At 43.7% G+C, this 22,557-nt stretch overlaps 1 protein-coding gene and 1 non-coding gene across 2 annotated transcripts; both read left to right on the forward strand.

Annotated features, from left to right (window-relative positions):
• The first annotated feature begins 2,036 nt into the window (after positions 1–2,036).
• LOC117133311 lies at positions 2,037–9,505 on the forward strand. Its single transcript, XM_033289278.1, has 2 exons — positions 2,037–5,880; positions 5,963–9,505. Exons 1-2 carry the CDS (start codon positions 4,503–4,505, stop codon positions 6,715–6,717), a joined length of 2,133 nt encoding a protein of 710 aa, XP_033145169.1. The 5' UTR covers positions 2,037–4,502; the 3' UTR covers positions 6,718–9,505.
• A 4,502-nt stretch (positions 9,506–14,007) lies between these two features.
• On the forward strand, positions 14,008–14,113 carry LOC117129119. The gene has a single exon (XR_004452701.1). It is a non-coding gene; the product is annotated as a small nucleolar RNA R71 (small nucleolar RNA).
• The last annotated feature ends 8,444 nt before the right edge of the window (positions 14,114–22,557 follow it).

Here is a 22,557-nt window from a genome sequence, read left to right on the forward strand (position 1 = left end):
CTGAAAACATACCTAGAAGAGTAGAAAACATAGATATATATATATATATATAGTAAAATACTAATATACCATGGATAAAAGTGGGTCAAATCCAAGGTATATCAACTCCCCCAGACTTACCCTTTTGCTTGTCCTCAAGCAAAACATACATGCAGTCTCTCTGAAAGAGGTTTCAAAATATTTGGGAACTTAAGATTTTAAAAACATATAAATCTTTCCTCAACAATTTTGCAACCACATTTAAAAAGTCCTGATCACAAAAGCACACTATGCAATATCCTAGCTTAGCAACCATTTCTAACATAACACAACTCATCAATTCACGTCTGACATCCCCTCTACTGATTTCATTTCTTAGCATAAATATAAAGTGAATGCTTTACCTTGGGAGTATCGATCACAGGATGCAAGGATTTCAGACAGGTATCTGGAGCAGCAGGTAAAAGTTAGTTCCTAGTTTTTCTCTCTCTAAATTTCTCTCTCGAGTTAAAGTCTGCTTCCATTGCAGGATCAGTGACCAAGATTGGACAGGCTTCCATGAATCAAAACTTAATGGTGGTTGCCACCAAGTTCTGTTCACTTCTTTTTGACCTATATCCAAGAGTTCTTTGCGAAAGCAAGCCTTGAAGATTGTCGCCTCCAAGTCCCATTTCAAACTCTTTTTTTTTGAGTCTTTATGAATCAAGCCTTAATGGTTTTAACCACCAAGTCCTGTTTCGACTCATCCTAATTAAACAATAGATCTAATTTATTTTTTTATTATTTTTTATTATTTATTATTATTATTATTATTTTTTTTATTATTATTATTAAATACTCACTAACTAATCTAGGGTCGAAATCTAGAGAGAGAAAATGTGATAAATAATCAAAACCAGGGGTTACCTTCCAGACCTGTCTGAAGAATCCGATCCCATGTATACCAAGCCCCAAGACAAGCGGTTATGTCAGGTTTAGTGTTGGAAATCAGCTTTGGTTACTTCATACGGTTCAAGGCAAGTGTGTAGTTGATAGGTTGATCCGCTTTAGCATCTTTAGTGCTATCTGCAATCAGTAAATCTAAAATGGTGCTAAAGATTGGTTTGATATTCATGTTTAAATCAATATAAGATTATAGTCCCTCTTTTCAATAGCTAAGCATAATTTATTTGAAATTCTTTTTTACATAAGAATAGAATAAATTATATCAGTAAATCTCCCCCCCCCAGACTTAAATTACACTGTCCTAGTGTAACTCAGCCGGAGTTATGATGAATGGTTTATGATGTACGAAATGTAACAAGTAAGGAAGATACATCTGACCGGATTAGATATTGATCGATGTGTAAGTGTTACATCGATCGTCGTGTGGTTGCCTATGTCGAACGATGTCGACGTCTCGTCGTTGGTCGATATTCAAGTCCTCCTACTTGGGTCTCCTAAATCCGAAAGAAATAAAACGAAAGAAATTAAATGCTAGCTAATAAAACCAAAGTAAAATACCTAATAGTGGGTTGCCTCCCACTCAGCGCTTGGTTATAGTCATTTAGTTTGACTGTGGTAGTGATTGGCTATTAGGTAGAGAAGCAGCTGCTTGTTGGAAAGCAAGCATCCACGTCATCTCTGCGCATTCTGGACCAAGATGCAAAGAAACTTCTTGTGGCCTCATCATTTCTTGTCCATTTGTCATCCATCTTCTCAAGTACATTGGAGATGTTCTGTAGCCTTTCTTGAACGTTGTCAATGCTGACCTGGTGCCAGCCTATGTTGTCATAGGCGTATGCTGAAAGATCTGTAAGTTCCTTTTGCATTGACTCTACTGTCTTGTGTATCAGTTGCTCGCCGATTTGTGTAGACTCGGCGTCGATCGATGCGATTATGTGTTTGTTGGTCGATTTCGGTGAGTTGCCGTCGATCGATTTTGCTATTGTCCTGTCGATCGATGCTGATATCTGGTGTTGAGCTGCGAGTTGCCTCTGAATGGCTTTGACTTCTTTCTGTATCCATTCTGCGTGGTTGTCTAGTCCACTGATTTTGTTGTCGAATGGAAAGTAGATGTCATCATAGCGTTTGTCAAGTCGTTCCTCCATGCTGTCTAGAGCAGTGTAGATCTTGGATGTGATCATGTCAACTTCTGCTGCTGTGTAAGGAAGTAACTCCACAGGTTTCTTGCCATCGATCCAAGGTCCTCTTAGCCTGTCGATCGATGCTGATTTTGCCTGCAAAAAACTTTGATTAGTAATGTTCACAATATTCTTGTAATGACCCAAGTTCTAGCCCAGCAGACTCAGCCCATCGAAGCCCAAAACCATTTCCAGAAGCCGAAGGTATTTTGTTATAAATACCCACCTTTCCACTTTGGTTTCTCAAAAACTTCAGAAAATAAAGAAGAGTGAGAGAGAGAGTGAACTAAGGAGAAGAAGTGTGATCATTTTGCAGTGAGTGGGTCGCCGGAGCTCGTCCCCGGAGCAATCGTGCGCCGTGATCACGGTCAGGTCGTCACCACCGATAACCGCCCGAGGTAACGCCGGAAACCACATGCCTTAAGTTTCAGTTTCGTTTCCGTTTAGTAAATAGCCCATAACTTCCTAACCACTGATCATCTCGTGCATGCAAGACCACCATCGTGTTCCTCTCGTCGAGACGAAGCCGTAGACACCAACCACGCCGCAATCGGAGCCCGGACGAAGCCGCTAGAGCCTCCCGAAGTTTCGCCTCTGCGCGGGCGTGAAACGCATGCGCCGTCGCCTTCCGCCGGAGCCACCGCGCATTTCGGCCACTCGCCGCCGTCTCCGACCAACGTTCGCCGGAGCCGCCGTGACCGGCCACCCTCCGTTCGCCGCCGGGAAGCTGCCGCCGTGTCGCCGCCGCACCCTCGCCGTCGCCGGTGACTTTCTGGTATGCCACCGCCCTCCGCCGTCGCCGCCGATGACCGGCGCCGGTGACTCGCCGACGACTCGCCAACTCGGCTGAGTCGACCCGGTGAGTCAACTCGGTGACTCGGTTAACCGGTTGGTCTGACCGGTTTATATTGATATCGGTTCGGTTAGGGTAAACCGGTCGGTTAAGTCAAAATTGATTTCTGGTCAAGGGTTGACCGTATTGACCTTTGACCAGCGAGTTGACCTTTCCATAAACCTTGACCAGACCCCTTTGACTCGATTTCTCGCCCTGGTTTCAGATTTGGAGTCTATTTGAGCAACTGGAGTTCATAGATACCACTTCTTCTTGTTGCTAAGGTGAGGGCTTCTCCGTTTAAATCCCGAGCTAGTTTAGTACTACCATTATGGAAAGTTTAGTTTCGAAACATGATCCGTCTCTGTTTGAGAGTCTTGCTTGTTCATTATTGATATTGATTGTTAAACCGGAAATAGGATAATAGAGGATTCAATGGTTGATTGAAATGACTGATGTTAAGAACTGTTAAATATATATATATATATATATATGTATATATGCTAGTCCATGTGTTGAGATTGCGGGGTGCAGAGGTGATTTCACTAGGCCGCATGTTTGAGAGATCGCGGGGTATGGAGATATCTGTACTAGGCCGTGTGTTTAGCGGGGTACAGAGACGTTTGTACTAGGCCGCTTTGTTTGAGAGATCGCGGGGTACAGAGATATTTGTACTAGGTCGTGTGTTTAGCGGGGTAAATAGACGTTTGTACTAGGCCGCTTTGTTTGTGGAGATTGCGGGGGTACAGAGTGGACTACTGTACTTACGACGCTTATAGAGTCATATATATTTATATCCTTATAAGGAAATGCGGTATGCTATCATCGTATTGGTTGTAGCATGTCTAGTCCACTAGACATATGTTGATTGTTTTGTGTGGTGTAATAGACGCCGTGTTTGTTTCATGCTAGAGCTAAGCCTACATTTTAGTAGTGCTACGAACTCAGTCAGTGGTTTGTGGTTTAGCATCCCCACACCTCACTGGGCCATTCCCCTGTCGCTCACCCCTCCTTCTTTCCCCTTTCAGGTGAGACCGATGAGCATGAGTGATTATACCGGACCGGTGCTTTTGGGCTTTTACTATTATCAAGCTTTGGACTTCTATCACTTTTATCGCTTTATCGCTTTTGGGCCTTTGGGCTCCTATCCATCGTTTATGTTATCTCGTATTTCAGTCTTTCGGTTTATGCCGTACTTTATATTTCGGATGTTATCGTTATTGGGCCGTTAGGCCTTATGGTATCGTATTGACTTTTATATTTATAAACGGAGATTTCATTAACTATTATTTATCGAACTGTTTTTATTATTTCGAAAGTGACGGGTGTCACATTTTTGGTATAAGAGCGGGGTTCCGTCCCGGCTCCGACCCGGGATGGCGATTTTGGAGACCTGGTTTTATTCGGTTTTATTCGATTTTAACGGTTTTATACCATTTCAAAATATTTTCGGGGACTTGGGAATTTTGAAAATAAAATAAATAGCACCTTTCCGTTCAGTATCACTCCTCTTTAAATGTTGGTATCAAGAGTTCAACAGAAGCTAACTTTTTCGCTTCCCCTTTCAGATGCCGCCTAGGAAGAGAGTTGTTCGTACTCAGGCCGTCAGAGATGCTAGAGAGGTTGAGGCTGAGGACGAGCATGTCCAGCCCGCAGTTCCACAGCAGGCGGCTCCGCCTATTGATCAGGATGCTTTGAGACAGATGGTTCAGGATGCGGCTAGGCAGGCTGCACAGGAAGCAGTCCAGCAAACTGCACAGGAGGCTGCCCGAGTAGCTGCTCAGGAGGTTGCCAGACAGATGGCTGCAGTTCAGCAGGGTCAGCAGATTCCGCATGGTCCTCAGGTTCAGGTGCAGCAGGGTCCGCAGATTCACATGCAGCAGGCCCCACCTGTTCAGGTTCAGCATGATCACCAGGTTCCTCATCAGCCGGCTCCAGCTCAGCAGTATCCTCAGGTTCCCGTTCAGCCTGTTCCAGGAGTTTTTCAGGTTCCACCGCCACCACCTGCTTTCCCAGTTCAGGTGCCCGAGGTTGATGAGACATTTATCAGGGTGTTGGGACAGATGAAGTATGTGAGTTTGGAGCATTTCAGTGGGACGACGGAACCTACAGTTGCTCACGATTGGAAGCACAGTTTGGATAAGTGTTTGAAGACCATCTCGTGCCCGCCAAGGCTCAAGCTTAACATCGCTGAGCTTTATTTGCGTGGAGATGCATCAATCTGGTGGGATATAGTGAGATTGATGCACCGTGGCAAGCTGACATATGATGATTTTCTTTACGCATTCAACAAGAAGTATTTCCCGAGAGAAGCTTTGCATGAGAAGAAGAATGACTTCGAGCATTTCAGGCAAGGAGCAAAGTCCGTGAGGGAGTATGAGCGGGAGTTTAACCAACTCCGCAGATTTGTGGGTAACACCATTGATGAGGAGGATCTGATCAGGAGGTTCTTAGATGGGATGCGAGTAGAGCTTCGTGGTAGATGCAGTGTGGTTACCTACACCAGTTTGGAGGATCTGGTAGAGAAGGCGGCTGTGCAGGAGAAGTGTATGGTAGAGTTGCAGAAGTTCTCCAAAGCAGTTCAGCCTAAGGCCGGAGGGACTTCAGGGTCACAGAAGAGGACTTGGGAACAGAATGGAGTACCCCATTGTGGGCGTTGTCGTCGCCAGCATTTTGGGGAATATATCCAGTGCTTTAACTGTGGTCTGTTTGGGCATATCTCGAAGAATTGTAGGAAGCCGCCACGTACTCAGGTTGCAGTGCCAGCAGCGGCAGTAGCACCAGCAGCGGCAGCGAGGAACTGTTACGGCTGCAACCAGCCAGGTCACATTTACAGAGATTGTCCAAGGAGGGGCAATGCAGCGCTTCCACCACCACCGAAGCGTCCAGCCATCGCTCCACGTGTGTTTGCGGTTGGAGATCCCCAGGGAGCTGAGCCGATAGCGGGTATGTGACTTTTCCATACTTATTGTCTGTGAATATTTTTGGTGTATGGTTATCATGTGTAGTTAGTAAAAATCTCGTGTAGGATCGGTTTCGGTTGGAGGAAAGTCCGCTTATACCTTATTCGACACGGGAGCATCTCATAGTTTTGTGAGTCCGCGCTTAGTCCAGTCTTGGTATTTTCGGAGTGACTTTGAACCGAAGGCTAAGCAGATTCAGACTGCCGGCACGGAGAAGTTGGGAGCAGTTGGCATTCATCACGATGTACCAGTTATTCTTGGAGGAGTTGAGCTGCTCGGAGATTTGACGGAGTTGGAGATGAGCTTATACGATGTTATACTTGGGATGGATTGGTTGTCGCGACATCGAGTAGTCTTGGATTGTCCGAAGGCAAGAGTTAATATCCCTAGAGAAGAAGGAAATATCATTTACGAGGGCATTCAGACAAACCGGGAAATTCCTATCGTCTCCATGTTGCGTGCAGAAGAATTATTGGAGGGTGGAGCAGAGGGATTTTTGGCAACCATTTCGATGGTTAAGGAGGATGGTAAACAGAAGCTGCATGATATTCCAGTGGTCGCCGAGTACGAGGACGTTTTTGAGGCTTTAAAAGAGCCACCACCAGCTAGAGCGGACGTTCTTACGATAGAAGTAGAGCCAGGAGCAACACCAGTTTCACGAGCTCCATACCGTCTTGCACCAACAGAGATGGCAGAGTTAAAGAAGCAGTTGGAGGAGCTATCTGATAAGGGGTTTATCAGACCGAGTACGTCACCGTGGGGAGCACCAGTGTTGTTTGTGAAGAAGAAAGATGGGAGTTTTAGACTTTGTATCGACTAAAGAGGTCTGAACAAAGTGACCATCAAGAATAAGTACCCGCTCCCGCGTATCGACGAGTTGTTAGACCAGTTGCAGGGAGGTTCATGGTTCTCTGAGATTGACTTGACATCGGGATACCACCAGATTGCGATAGCTGAGGGAGATGTGCAGAAGACGGCATTCCGTACACGTTATGGACATTACGAGTTTGTGGTGATGCCATTTGGGTTGACAAACGCACCGGCAGCATTCATGAAACTCATGAATGATGTGTTTCGAGAGCACTTGGATAAGTGTGTGATCGTTTTCATCGACGACATCTTGGTTTATTCTCGGAGTAGAGAAGAGCATGCTGAGCATTTGCAGATTGTGTTGGGTAGGCTTCGGGAACATCCGTTGTTTGCCAAGCTGAGTAAGTGTAGCTTTTGGCAGAGGAAGATTGGATTTTTGGGTCATGTGGTTTCAGAAGCAGGAGTTGCCGTTGATCAGGAGAAGATTATCGCCATTTCAGAGTGGCCGACACCTAAGAGTGCGACGGAGATCCGCAGTTTTCTCGGTTTGGCAGGCTACTACAGAAAGTATGTCAAAAGTTTTGCTGGCATTGCAAAGCCAATGACACGGCTAACAGGAAAAGACCCCGATTTTGATTGGACAGATGAATGTTCGAGGAGTTTCACTGAGTTGAAGCGACAGCTGGCCCATGCGCCAGTTTTGGTACTTCCGAGGCCAGGAATACCATATGAGGTCTACACTGATGCGTCAGGCACCGGATTGGGATGTGTACTGATGCAGGAGGGACAGGTCATTGCCTATGCATCAAGACAGTTGAGGCCTCACAAGGCCAATTATCCTACGCATGATTTGGAGTTGGCAGCAGTTGTATTTGCATTGAAGATCTGGAGGTCATAGTTATATGGAGAGAAAGTGAAGATTTTCACGGACCACCAGAGTCTGAAATACATATTTACGCAGGCAGACTTGAATTTGAGGCAGCGAAGATGGATGGAGTTGTTAGCAGACTACAACTTGGAGATCGCATATCATCCGGGAAAAGCCAATCATGTGGCAGATGCCTTGAGTAGGCGCAGAAGCGATGTATCGGGAACCAAAGAGGTTCAAGAGCTTACTGGGACAGTTGCTAGTCTCAAATTGTGTGCAGTTACCGTGGAGGGAGAGACAGTTGGCGCTGAGGCTGTAGGGCAGGCAGATTTACTGTGGAGGATACGCAAAGCTCAGGATAATGATGAAGCTTTGTGTAAGCAGATCGAGATGGAGAGTATTGGTTATCATACAGCCTCCAGCGGGATGTTCATGTATCGGAAGCGGGTTTGTGTGCCAGATAATGAGCCGTTAAGGAAGGAGATCTTACGGCAAGCACACCACTCGAATTTTTCTATCCACCCAGGGAATACGAAGATGTACATGGATATGAAGCGATATTACCATTGGCCTGGTATGAAGAGGGATGTTGCTTCATTTGTATCTCAGTGTCAAACGTGTCAGATGGTTAAGGCCGAGCATCAGGTGCCTATCGGATTATTACAGATCCTACCTTTGCCAGAGTGGAAATGGGACATGGTAACCATGGATTTTGTGACGGGTTTGCCGACCACATCAGGAGGAAAAAATGCCATATGGGTGATCGTGGATAGACTTACCAAGTCAGCCCATTTCCTAGCGATTCAGAAGACAGACAAAGCTGATTAGTTGGCACAGATCTACATTAGCGAGATTGTGTGATTGCACGGAGTTCCCGTGAGCATTGTATCGGATCGGGATGTAAAGTTCACATCTGAGTTTTGGAGAGCCTTTCAGAAGGCACTTGGGACAAAAGTCCATATGAGCACGGCTTATCACCCACAGACAGACGGTCAGTCAGAGAGGACTATCCAGACGTTGGAGGATATGCTCAGGGCTTGCGTCTTAGATTGGGAAGGTAGTTGGGTGAAGTATTTACCTCTAGCCGAGTTTGCCTACAACAACGGTTATCATTCGAGTATTGGGATGGCACCATATGAGGCTCTATATGGTAGACCTTGTCGCACACCACTTTGTTGGACAGAAGTGGGGGAGCGACGTGAGATAGAACCAGCCATGATTCAAGAGACGGTAGAGCAGGTTGAGATGCTCAAGGTTCGGCTTAAGGAAGCCCATGACCGTCAGAAGAGTTATGCAGATAAGCGGCGTAAGGATTTAAAGTTCCAGGTTGGCGACCTGGTATACCTGAAAATGAGGACATTTCAGGGAGGATCTAAGACTCGAAAGCCAAAGAAGCTTAAGCCGAGATATATGGGACCATATCCTATTTTGGAGCGGATTGGAGCAGTTGCCTACCGATTGGATTTATCAGAAGAGTTATCAGACTTCCATGACGTGTTTCATGTTTCGGTTTTGAGGAAAGTCGTGAGAGAACCGGAGCTCATTATGCAGCAACCGCCCAGTGACCTTGGTAGAAATTTGCATGCGCCGTGTCAGCCAGTAGAGTTATTGGATCGCCAAGTGAGAGTAGATCATGGTATGATGACCATGTTGGTCAAAGTTCGTTGGGAGAGAGACGGTACTCAAGAGGAGACTTGGGAATCAGAGGCCCAGATGAGGATTGATTATCCAGAGCTATTTTCGGACGTCGTTGGAGAACCAGTTCGTGATTCGAATTCGGGGTCGAATTCCTTATTAGTTAGGGAGAGTTGTAATGACCCAAGTTCTAGCCCAGCAGACTCAGCCCATCGAAGCCCAAAACCATTTCCAGAAGCCCAAGGTATTTTGTTATAAATACCCACCTTTCCACTTTGGTTTCTCAAAAACTTCAGAAAATAAAGAAGAGTGAGAGAGAGAGTGAACTAAGGAGAAGAAGTGTGATCATTTTGCAGTGAGTGGGTCGCCGGAGCTCGTCGCCGGAGCAACCGTGCGCCGTGATCACGTTCAGCTCGCCACCACCGATAACCGCCCGAGGTAACGCCGGAAACCGCATGCCTTAAGTTTCAGTTTCGTTTCCGTTTAGTAAATAACCCATAACTTCCTAACCATTGATCATCTCGTGCATGAAAGACCACCATCGTGTTCCCCTCGTCGAGACGAAGCCGTAGACACCAACCACGCCGCAATCGGAGCCTGGACGAAGCCGCTAGAGCCTCCCGAAGTTTCGCCTCTGCGCGGGCGTGAAACGCACGTGCCGTCGCTGTCCGCCGGAGCTTTGGACTTCTATCACTTTTATCGTTTTACCGCTTTTGGGCCTTTGGGCTCCTATCCATCGTTTATGTTATCTCGTATTTCAGACTTTCTGTTTATGTCGTACTTTATATTTCGGATGTTATCGTTATTGGACCTTTAGGCCTTATGGTATCGTATTGACTTTTATATTTATAAATGGAGATTTCATTAACTATTATTTATCGAACTGTTTTTATTATTTCGAAAGTGACGGGTGTCACAATTCTTTTGGACATGAAGTAATTGACTAGACAATTTGTTTAAATATATCATGACTGGTGATATAAAGCGGTCATGCATATCCTCGTAAGTCCTCAGCCTCTCATTCATGGCTGAGACTTTGGCGTCGAGCGATGTGATGGTGCACATGTCGATCGATGGGGCTGGTTGTTGGTCCTTCTTGCGAATGGTGTCCAGATCTTGCTATAGTAGCTTGATTTTAGTGCTTAGCCAGTCCACGTTGTTGTTGAGAGGGCAGTAAACGTCATTTATCCTTGTGTCGATGTATGAGACTTCCCATTCATCCCTGTGTTGTGTTGAATATTACGGTTCTGCAGGGATCAGAGCTGTAGGAAGACTGACGTCGATCGATGTTGCACGTGGTGCGTCAATCGATGCTGAGGTCGTAGCTTCCTTCTCAAGTTGCTGACGTAAGCTCTCAATTTCTGTCCTCATTTCTGCCACACATCTGAAAAGCTCATTGTAGCCTCTATCCAAAGGCTGATGTGTATCTTCCACCAATGTTTTGAGGTCCTCTCCCAGTTTCTCCTGAGCTCCACAAATACCAAACACCATGTCATCAATTTCATATTTGGTGTAGAGTTCTGGTGGCAGTCTTGTGAGTGTGAAGGAAGTGGCATGTTCTGGAAAATAGATGTGGCTCTCTTCAAAAAGATATGCTCTTTCCAGCAATTTCCTTATGTCGTCCTTTGTGACAGGTATCATCTCACCAGCTGCGCCTCGTGCGTGTCCACGCTGATCTCTGTAGACTCCATATTTGTCCCTTTGTTCCCAAGTGAACTTTCTGGCTCCATACATGTCGAAAGCGCGGTTCCCACATTCATACCGTCTGTCGATCAACGTCGGTTCATCCATATCGATCGACGTTGATGTAACCCTGTCGATCGATGTCTCCGTTGTACCGTCGACCGATGCTTGCCCTTTTGGTTGGCATGATAGATCTGGGTTGGTCTCTATTGTGGCGACTCATGCGTGGTTGTTAGGATCTGTTTGAATGACGTATGGAGTGCCCCGTTGCTGTGAGAATAGGTTGTCAGGTCCATTTGCTACTTGAAGGATGTCTGCTATGTCCTCTCTGGACACTTGTAAAATTCTTCCATCCATTGCACGTGCGTTGCCATCTGGGTCCCTGAAAATACCAAATTCATCAGGTGTTAGAATACCGTAATCAATATTTGCATAATTATTCATTTTAGAAATAGAAAGATTAGGTTTTAGAGTAGTATTGATCGATGTAGATACAGTTACATTGATCGATGGCAGAGTAATTTCTGCAGAACTTGTGTTCTTGAGATGATTGCTTTTCATGGATTTTTCTGTTGATGTAGAAGGAAGAGTGTTCATCTTATTTGCTTGTGTGTTTGCTCTGATATGTGTAGGTTGTTTCGGAGGTGCAAAACTATTTATATAGGTATCTGTAAACCTAGTTAGGGAGAGAATATTCTCCTGCTCTTGAATTTTCGCTGCGGCGCGAGTATCGATCGATGTTCCTTTCGGGGTGTCGATCGATATGATCGGTTGTTTTGCTGGACGAGGGTGGGTATCGACCGATGTGGAGTGCACAGCGTCGAACGATGTTGGAAACGTGTTGGTGAACTTATGTGTTTCAAGTCTTTCATCCTGCAAAGACATTTCTATTGCACGTTCTTTCCAATAATCCTCATCGTATTCCTCGGTATGTTCCTCATTAGGTGAAGTAATTACAGTGTCAACTGCAAAACTTTCATGGAAACCACTGTCTGCCCACCTGCCTATGGAATAATCATTATGTCCTCTCTTGGTTGGAGGTTGGAAGGTAAAATGTTGGTAACAATGATTAGGTGAAGCGAAATGGTCAACTGGTGCATTACGTCGAGTGACGTGTTGTTGCGGTCATCGGTCACCGTTGACGCATTGGAATTGATCGATGGAAAGGTTGGGGTATCGATCGATTCCGAGTACTCTGTTTCGTACTCCGATTCATACCCTGCTCCACAATGGCATGCGCCAATGAAGCCAAGTTGTTTCCCATAATCCACAGAATTAATTACCTTTCTCTTAGGTCGGATGGGGTCGTAGTGGATGTTTGGGTCTATGAGCGTTAGACACAATTTGTTTTTGTTCATGTCACATACAGCTCCTACTGTAGCTAGGAAAGATCTTCCAAGCAGAAGTGAAGAGTTCCAGGTAAGCTCGATGTCTAAGACATGAAAATCTACAGGGACAAGGGCATTACCAATCAGTACCTCCAGATCTCTTATCATGCCTCCTAATCATTTTTCTAAAAGATCCACGCAGGTGAAGGATTCCGTTGAGGGTTCGATGGTCAAACCAAGCTGGTCTGCCATGATCCTAGGGAGGATACTAACTGATGCTCCTGTGTCACACATTGAATGGGGAAATTCAACACCCTTGACTACGCATGGTATTGAAAACTTCCCAGGATCACTCTTCTTCGTCAATGTGATCCTGTGTTTCATCTTCTCTCTGACTTGATGAAACATTCTCCTAATGTCCTCCTCAGTTACCTTTGTTTCTCTGAAGAACATCCACAACCGGTGTGTGAAGTAAGCTTCATCAAAAGGTTTTTCAATTGGGATTCTGAGGACTCGTTTAGTGAAACCATCCATCTCCTTATCGTTAGCTTCCCTCTTAAGGTTTTTAGGAACAGATTCTGGTGAACTATTTAAAGGGTTGAGTTTTGGTTCGGGTGGGTTTGCTAATGGTTTAGGTGGTGGTCTAAGTGCATTGATGTAATCATTATCAATTGAGGGTAACCGCACTCGGTATGTCAGAGGTGCCTCTCGATCGATGGGAGGTATGTTTTGACGATCGACGTCTGACTCACTCTGTCGATCAATGGTTGGCTCAACCGATCGATCGATTTTTTCATAGAAAGGGGAGGGTGGGTGAGGATCCTTAGCTGAGAATTCTTCATGAGTTAGAATTCGAACCGCATTGCATTCAGTCGATTTGGCAGATGACGTCGATCGATGACTGGAGTAATCCGTCCATCGATCTTCATCATGGTCTGTCGATCGATGCGAGTTCATCGACATCGGTCGACACCATTGGGATCCGCCGAGACTCATGGAGCTTTAGATTTCGAAATCTCCTTCCTCAAGCTTTTCATTTCTCACCACATGCCAGAATTCATCATCTATGATGGCATTTACGTGGTGTTTCCCTTTGCCGGCTCCTGCCTCTCTAGCGAAAGCTTCTTGCCTCTTTATAATTTCGCCTGTCTGAATTACTTGGGTTTCAAGTTTTCTCACCTGAGTACCTAAGGTCTCGATTTTAGTGTTCAGATTGTTGTAGGCGGAGTCTATCTTACCGATGAAATCCACGGTGATTTGTTGTTGTCCCAACAGTACTCGATCAAGCATTTCTTTGATCTTGCTTTCCTGAGTCTGGGGTGGTGGATTTTGGTGGTAAGAGCTCGAGTAGCTCTTGCTGTTGTTGAAGGGTTATTGAAATTGTGAACTTTGGTTACTTCTTTGGCCATTTCCAAAGAAGTTTCTGTTTCCGCCCCGGTTTCCAAATTTTTGGAATCCGGTACCTCCGATGTAATTCACATTTTCTTCTCCTTCCGTATCTGCTACTTCTCCTTCAGCTGAACAGCCTTGCTTCCTAAGAAGCTCGTGTACCACATCTAACTTATCTCTTACTTCGTCCATCTGTTCCTTCCCGATAGAGGCTACAGACTTCTTCCGTTCAGAGTCAGTGTGTTTGGTGCTGCTGCTGTTAGCAAGGTTTTTGATAAGTCTCACAGCTTCCAACAGATTCCGAGTAGTGAAGTTTCCTTCACTCGCCGTATCAAGGACCATTTGATACTGTAAGGCGAGACCTCGGAAGAAAGTGCTTAGCAGCTGCACTTCGTTAAATCCGTGGTGTGGACAGTCTCGCTGGAAGAACCTAAATCTAATCCACGCATCTTTGAAGGACTCTCCAGCCTTCTGCGAGAATGTGAAAATTTTGTTCCGAAGTTCTTCAGCGTGCGCATCATCAAAGAATTTTTGTAAGAAAGCATTCTTGATGTCGCTTCAGGATGTTAAAGATCCTGTGGGTTGCTGCCTAAGCCAGCGCATCGCTTCTCCATTCAGCGTGTATCTGAAGAGCTTGCACAGCAGGTAACCTTCGGGGACTCCTTCCATCCGAATGGCAGCGATTAGATCCTCGAACCGTTCCAAATGGTCCATAGGATGCTCGTGCGGTAACCCAGAGTAGGGTATCTGCGACACGAGAGTGTAGTATTGAGGCTTCAGCTCAAAATTCTGCTTCTGGATCTCCGGAAGTCGAATAGCTGATCTGTTGGAATAGTACTCATCTGGGCGATTGTAGTCGGCCAGTGGTTTCGATCGAGCGTCCTCATCTACAGGTTGAGCAGCTCCTGTAGCATCAGCATCAAGGATTACAGTTCCCTGAGCATCTATTTTCTGACCTGTTGCATTACGCAGATGACCGGCCTGGTCATACAGGTTTCCGTTATCATCCTGAGTTAGAATAATAATGTTTATCATTTTTGACGACACGGTATCGATCGACGTACGCGGTGTAGTATCGATCGTTGTTGAACGGTTTGGATCGATCGACGATGATGGTCTGGTGTCGGTCGACGGTTGATTGTGCGTATCGATCGACGACGAAGTGGTTGCGTCGAGCGATGTGGAACGTTGACCTCTATGGATGGTGCGTTCCAAATGAGCAGGATCGTCTGAGAACAACAAGCCTTTCTCCTTGTTGCTTCTGGTACCGCTGGGCATGCACCTGAAAAGACAAGAAAAAATAAGATTATTAGAAAAGGGGGTAAAGAAAAGAATAAGAATTAATAAAACTAAATCTAATGGCGATCAAAGCTCCCCGACAACGGTGCCAAATTTGATACCACTCAAATTACCCTAAGGAGTGTTACTCTCATCAAAAGAGGTTCAGATGTAGTACTTAGGGATCGAATCCACAAGGAGCTGGGGAACAATTAAATCTAGTGTTTATTAATTCTAAAGGTTGTAAATGTTTAAATGAAATAGCAATAGTAACAAGCGAGTAAATAGTAAATGTAACTTAGGTTGGGAATGATATTAGATGCAGGGCCACTATTCAGGTGTTGGAGATTATAATTCCTATAGATGCCTAACTGTTGCATGCATGATATATTAGAGCTCATTCGCTTAACTCAGTGATCAGCTGTCGCATGTACCACTGGTTAACAGACTAGATCTTGTGTCTCACCGGTTAGATGTAGACACAAGAGAGTGTCGATTGATAGTCTATTAAGACATTGACCGATACACCTTTGCCAACATGGATCGATTGTCAGTTGAGGACATCGATCGACGGGTTCTAGCCAGGCCTATGCGCGAGTATGAAATGCCCTACTAAGATTCTAAGTTGGCGGTTAGCCCTCTCTAGCAATCCTAATATGATAGATAGATTTCAGGATGGGATAACAAGGGTGCTTGAATATACAATCCTATGATCAAGTTCTAGTTAGCAAGGCTAAAACAAGCAATGAATACAAATCTATCATGAATATCACAACAAGGCAGATCTATAGTTTGGGGCTAATCCCACAAACCTATCTGAACCCTGAATCTAATAGTTGAACTACTCAGACATAGCAAAGCAATTGTTATCAATTGAGAAATAAGAACTCATAGAATAGATGAAAAGAAATAGAAACAAGGAGTTCCAATCACAAGTGATCTTCTCTCCAAATGAAACTTGTAACAAAACTAGGTCTAGAAAGAAAGCTCTCTCTGTCGTCAAACACTTAGGCAATATATATTCTACTAGGTTAAAAATTCGTCAGGGCATTTTGGTAATTTGGCTTGGCCTTGGTTTTTAAGTCTGCTGAATCCAAAATGTCGCGTCTGGTGTCTCGACATCGATCGATGGTACTTGTGTACATCGATCGATATTAATCTTCATCTGTCGAGGCATTTCCTGATGTCGATCGTCAGCAATGATGCGCATCGATCGATTATTCTTCCTCTCGTCGACCTCTAAGTGGTCAGCTCGGGTGAAATGTCCTTTAAGCTCCAAAATGCTCCAAAGTCATAGCTTTACTCCGAAATGCACCTGAACCTGAAAACATACCTAGAAGAGTAGAAAACATAGATATATATATATAGTAAAATACTAATATACCATGGATAAAAATGGGTCAAATCCAAGGTATATCAGCTACCATTAGAAGAGCTTAGGACTGGAGAGATAGATCTGAGACTGCAAAACAGAGAAGGTCATGAACTCCTTTATTTCTATTACTCTATCTATTTGTGTTCTATGTTTCATTTGAGTTTATTTCACACCATCATGACTTTGTCTCTCATGAATATGTTTGAGTAAACCAATTGTTAGATTTAGGTTTCTCACCATGGTTGAAATTATGTACTGCTAATATGACTATATAAAAGGTGTTTTGATTGTTCTTTCATTGCTTGTGAACTTAATGCTAAAATTGAGATTGATCACCTTCATTTTAGATCTCAGGATTAATTGAGTCCAACTAACCGTTTCCCCTCAATACCTGAACCCACTTGCGTGATCTAACCAACTCAGGCGCAACGACAGTTGGTTTGAGAAGGTTAGAGAACAAGTTAAACCTGTTCGCAAGGCTCGCTAGAATAACCATCGATCGACGCAACTATCGTTCTGTCGGTCGATCGTTACAAAGGTGTATTGGTCGATGTACATCAAGTCACATCGATCGACACTCTCTCGAGATCAAAATACGACAGTTGAGATCCGAGATCTAGCGAAGATAACCTATCCGGTTAAATCATTGTTTAGTTCAAAAACCATCAAACCCTTTAGTCTAAACTAAATGCATACATTTCATACCTGAGATTTACCTGAATCTAGCTTCTTTCCCATTCTTGAAACCACTTAAATTCAATCAATTTAATCACTATTGTTTTCGATTTATCATTTACTGCTTTTAAAACTATTAAAACCTTCTAGTCTATCTTCATTTCTAATTATTTAAGTCTGTTGAGTAATCCTAGAGTCTCTGTGGATTCGATCCCTAAGTACTACATTTGAACCTCTTTTGATGAGAGTAACACTCTTTAGGGTAATTTGAGTGATATCAAATTTGGCGCCGTTGCCGGGGACTCTTTCTTATTACCATTAGATTTAATTTAGAATTTAGTATAGACTTGTTACGAAAAACTTGCTAAAGTTTTCTTTCTTAATCTGTTACGCAGACACAAAGAATGGAGAACACAGAGCGCGACCAACCATCGATCGACGGATACACGTTTCCATCGAGCGACGTTGAGTCAGAAGAATCGATCGATACGGAGCTGCCAACATCGATCGATACCGTCCAGCCGGAATCAGGTAAGTTTTCTCTTACCAAGCCCGATAATGAGAAAGTAGACAAACTGAACTAAATGGTCAAACGAGCAATGAAGCTATCCAAACTGAACAGGGGACTGAAATCCCTGTTAAGGAAAATTCCACCTTAACTAAAGGTGAAGATATAAAATTGTCCATACAAGACTACATTGATCCTGGTAGGACCTATTCCAATAGGTCCGCTATTTAAATACCAGGAGACGATACAAAGAAATCTAAGTTTAACACAGATTACTACCGTATGATTCGTCAAAACCCATTCTATGGATCCCTCCCAGAACATCCACAAGATCACATTGAAACTTTGGAAGAATTAATACCAGATGAATATGATCGTTGCAAACTATTCTCATTCTCCCGAGAAGGAGAAGCCCTCAGGTGGTTAAACTGTTTAGCAACAGGATCACTCACTTGTTGGGAAGAGATTAGAAGTGCCTTCCTTAGAGAATTTTTCACTGATGAACGCTACTGGGAAGTAAGAATGCAAATTTCTACATTTCGCCAAGGTCCACGCGAATCGTTTAAAAACGCTTGGGGAAGATTCAGAGGTTATGAACTTGAATGTCCCCATCACGGTTATTCAGAACCACAACTTCTTAACATCTTTTATGGAGGTGTTAACTTGAGCTATAAAACCACACTCGATACAGCGAGTGATGGAAATTTCATCACTAGGAATCCCGAAGGAGCTAGACGTCTTATCAAGAATATGACAACGGGAAGATCCTATGAAAAGATGGATGAAGAGATAGAAAAAGCCACAAGTCCAAAGGACAATTCTGATTTGATATAAATTAAGAATTCGCTTAAATCCCTTCATTCCTTTCTTCAAAACAAACACCAATCTGATATAGCCCAGATCAACGACAACGCTTTGTCTGACACTGATGATTATTTGGATGAAGGAATGAACTGTTCTGATCCCTACTATGTGCTTCATGTCGATAGCTTTACCCAAGCTTATGACACTGCAGTAAAATCACATACCAGAAGAGAGAGGTTCAATATCAGACAAGCTCTTACTGGCAACCATAAGACAAAATCGGAGTTTTACGGAAAAATAAATATGGTTTACGGAGAATTAATGGAGAAAGCAGATTCTTTGGGAGAACTAATCCAAAAATTAGAAGGTCAAGTAGCTGAGATTGCAACTGCCATAAAAAGAGATGCTGGATGTCTTCCCGGAAGAACTGATTTCAACCCGAGACGTCAAGTCAGGGCCGTAATGCTGCGCAGCGAGAAAAACCTCGCAGCAGATACGAGGAATAACACAGATGTTGGAAAACCTGACGACACCGACAAGACCGGAAAAAGTAACTCTCATCCTATTCTTCTTAACGATCTTGACCCAAATCCATCTCAAGAGAACCGGAAAACCACTGCTGAAAAGGCTAAGGAAAAGGCAATAGACTTAGAACTAGAAGAAGATACGGAGATTGAGGACGAAATCGATCGACAGTACGGAACTGACGTCGATCGACCTAAAACACCTACCATCGATCGACAACCTGAAAAACCCGTCGATTGATGGTCTACTCAACCCGAACCCATAATTGAAAGAGTCTATAGGATTTTACCCCCTTTTCCTCCTAAAACGCAAACTAAGAAATCATTAGAAAACGCGATTTGCAAAAAAACCTTTGACAAAATTTCTGTTGAGATCTCCCTTAGTGATGCTATAAAAATATCACCTTCAATTAAGAAGTATATAAAGGACATGACATCTCCAAACTACCCAATTGCAGAACATAGCGTTATGATGATTTCAGAAGAAGTAAGTGCTATGATTAAAGGAGAAACTCCAACAAAGAGACCAGATCCTGGTAGTTTCGTCCTAGATTGTAAAATAGAAAACACGCGCTTTCCTAGATCATTATGTGACCTCGGCTCTAGCGTGAACCTTATGCCTTACTCTGTTGCAGTAACGTTAGGATATAAAGAGTTTATGCCAACTCCGATCACCCTGGTTTTAGCTGATAGATCTATTAGGGTACTCGAAGGAATTCTCGAAGATGTTCCCATAAAGATTAACGATTGCATCGTGCCTACTGATTTTGTTGTGTTGAAATACATACAAGAACCCAAAGACCCCCTCGTTCTGGGACGGCCATTCCTAGCTACAGCTGGAGCACTCATTGACGTTAAAGACGGACGAATTAATTTGAACATAGGGGATATCTCGATGACTTTTGATATGGAAAAACTGATTAAGCGACCCCTAATAGATGACCAGGCCTTTTACGTGGAAAAAGTTTCTCAGGATGAAAAAGACTCTTTCCTAAACATGTGTTCAGACAACCCCTTAGAAGACACTCTTAACCACGTGGGAAATGAAATTTTAAGCATATCAGATAGGACAGACGATTACATGCGACTAATGGACGCTAGCATCGAAGTTGCAAACGTAGAAGAAAATGACGACTCAGAAGTTGTCATCGATCGATACCTACAAGATACCGTCGATCGACAACCTCCCTCGCAATCAAATTGGTCTAAAGATAAAGCACCAAAAGTAGAATTAAAACCTCTACCCAGTGGTCTTAAGTACGCTTACCTTTATGACCAGTCCTACCCTGTTATCGTCAACGCCAATCTCACTAGCGGAGAACTTGCTTTATTGCTGAATAAATTATGCAAGTACAGGAAAGCGATAGGGTATTCTATCGATGACATTCCTGGAATCTCTCCCGATCTTTGCATGCATCGGATCAACTTGGAAGATGATGCTAAAACGTCAATAGAGCAGCAAAAGAGATTGAATCCGAATCTAAAGGAAGTAGTTAAAAAGGAAATTATAAAACTCCTTGATTCTGGAGTTATTTACCCTATTTCGGATAGCAAATGGGTAAGCCCCGTACATGTTGTACCCAAACAGGGAGGTATCACTGTAGTGAAGAATGAAAAGGACAAACTCATTCCGACTCGCACCGTTATTTGTCATTGGATGTGTATTGATTATAGGAAATTGAATGCCGCTACTAGGAAAGACCATTTTCCCCTTCCCTTTATTGATCAGATGCTGGAGAGATTAGCTAATCACCAGTATTACTGTTTTCTTGATGGATATTCCGGATTTTTCCAAATTCCTATACACCCGGATGATCAAGAAAAGACAATGTTTACATGCCCCTATGGAACTTTCGCATATTGCTGAATGCCATTTGGTCTATGTAACGCCCCCGTCACTTTCCAACGTTGTATGATGTCAATCTTTACGGATATGATCGAGGACTTCATGGAAGTATTCATGGATGACTTTTCAGTCTACGGATCAGATTTTAAGAGATGCCTCGATAATTTATGCAAAGTATTGGAAAGATGCCAAGAAAAGAACTTTGTCCTAAACTGGGAAAAATGCCATTTCATGGTTAACGATGGAATAGTGTTAGGACATATGGTTTCCGCTGCTGGTATAGAGGTAGATAGAGCTAAGATTGAAGTAATGACCAGTTTACCTCCACCCAAAACTGTTAAAGACGTGCGAAGTTTTCTCGAACACGGCGGATTTTACAGGAGATTTATACTGGACTTCAGCAAAATCGCTAGACCTTTAAATAACCTATTATGCAAGGATATTAAATTCGATTTTACCCCTGAATGCATGAAATCTTTTGACGATTTAAAGAAATCCCTTATCACTGCCCCCGTCTTCAAGCCCCCGACTGGAATCTTCCTTTCGAAATCATGTGCGATGCGAGCGATTTCGCAATTGGAGCAGTTTTAGGCCAACGAAAAGACAAAAAGCTACATGCCATTTACTACGCCAGCCGCACGGTTGATGAAGCGCAACGGAATTACGCAACAACAGAAAAGGAACTATTAGCTGTAGTTTACGCTTTTGAAAAATTCTGTCAATACTTGATTGGCTCACGAGTGATAGTTCACACTGATCACGCTGCCATCAAATATTTAATGCAAAAGAAAGATGCTAAACCTCGACTCATACGCTGGATTCTACTACTCCAAGAGTTTGACATTGAGATTAAGGATAAGAGAGGAGTAGATAATGGAGTCGCTGACCATATTTCCCAGATAAGAATAGAGGATGATGTCCCTATAGACGATTTCTTCCCCAGAGATAATGTTGCACACATAGATACATCTTTCGTCGGTCAAATATCTCTCACATCTGAAGATCTATCGATCGATGAGAGAGATGGCATATCGGTCGATTCACGTAGTGATACATCGATCGATGACGAGACTGATGTAACTTCTCTACTCTCCAATAACCAAGATCACGAACCCCCGTCTATTAAAATCAACTTCGATTTACAAGTTAATGTTTCCGGTGATGAGATTAATCTTACACCTGAAGAATTATCACAACGGGAGGTAGACGCGATTGGTAGAAACTCGGATAACCGACCCTGGTATGCCGACATAGTTAACTATTTGGCAACTACATCTCCAGTGTTAGCCGCGGCTGGATCGGTTTGGAATCCGGACAGATTAGTTCCGTCCACGGCCACTTGACTAGACTGACCGGCCGATCTCTTACTCCTTCGGGACTTTCCCGATTTGCTTTTTCCAGCCTAAGGGTTTCAGACAATGTTAGTACTAAGCATACTAAACATAAACAAAACAAAACAATCCATAGACTAAGCAATCAAACCTCACTGTGAGACCTAATCATCTGGCTGCGTGTGTGTGTGGACTACATAACCCAACTATCCTAGAATCAAGCACCCTCTGATACCAACTTGTAAGACCCGAACCCTGGCCTCTCGACCGGATGGAGTCCGCAGGCTTACTTATTAATTTCCTTGCTTGTTTGATTCATTCTAAGTCTTTTATTTACTAAGTCATATTCGAATATGAGGTTCATAAACAAAGGAACAGATTGCACAGCGGAATAATAATGTGTTAACTTTGTATTACTTAGAAACATGAGATCCAATACACAACTTCTTAACAGTTTCATAGACAATCACTAGTTCGTCCCTAGCATCATCTACCACACGTTACACAGCCTCTCACTGACTGAGCCTTCACGGCTCCTTGGCTTGACCAGAACCATCCTTAGTTGCTGAAACCACAACCAGATAAGCATTAATCATAACCGAGAAT

The sequence above is a fragment of the Brassica rapa genome, chromosome A01 (genome assembly GCF_000309985.2).
Source record: "Brassica rapa cultivar Chiifu-401-42 chromosome A01, CAAS_Brap_v3.01, whole genome shotgun sequence".
Lineage (NCBI taxonomy): Eukaryota > Viridiplantae > Streptophyta > Magnoliopsida > Brassicales > Brassicaceae > Brassica > Brassica rapa.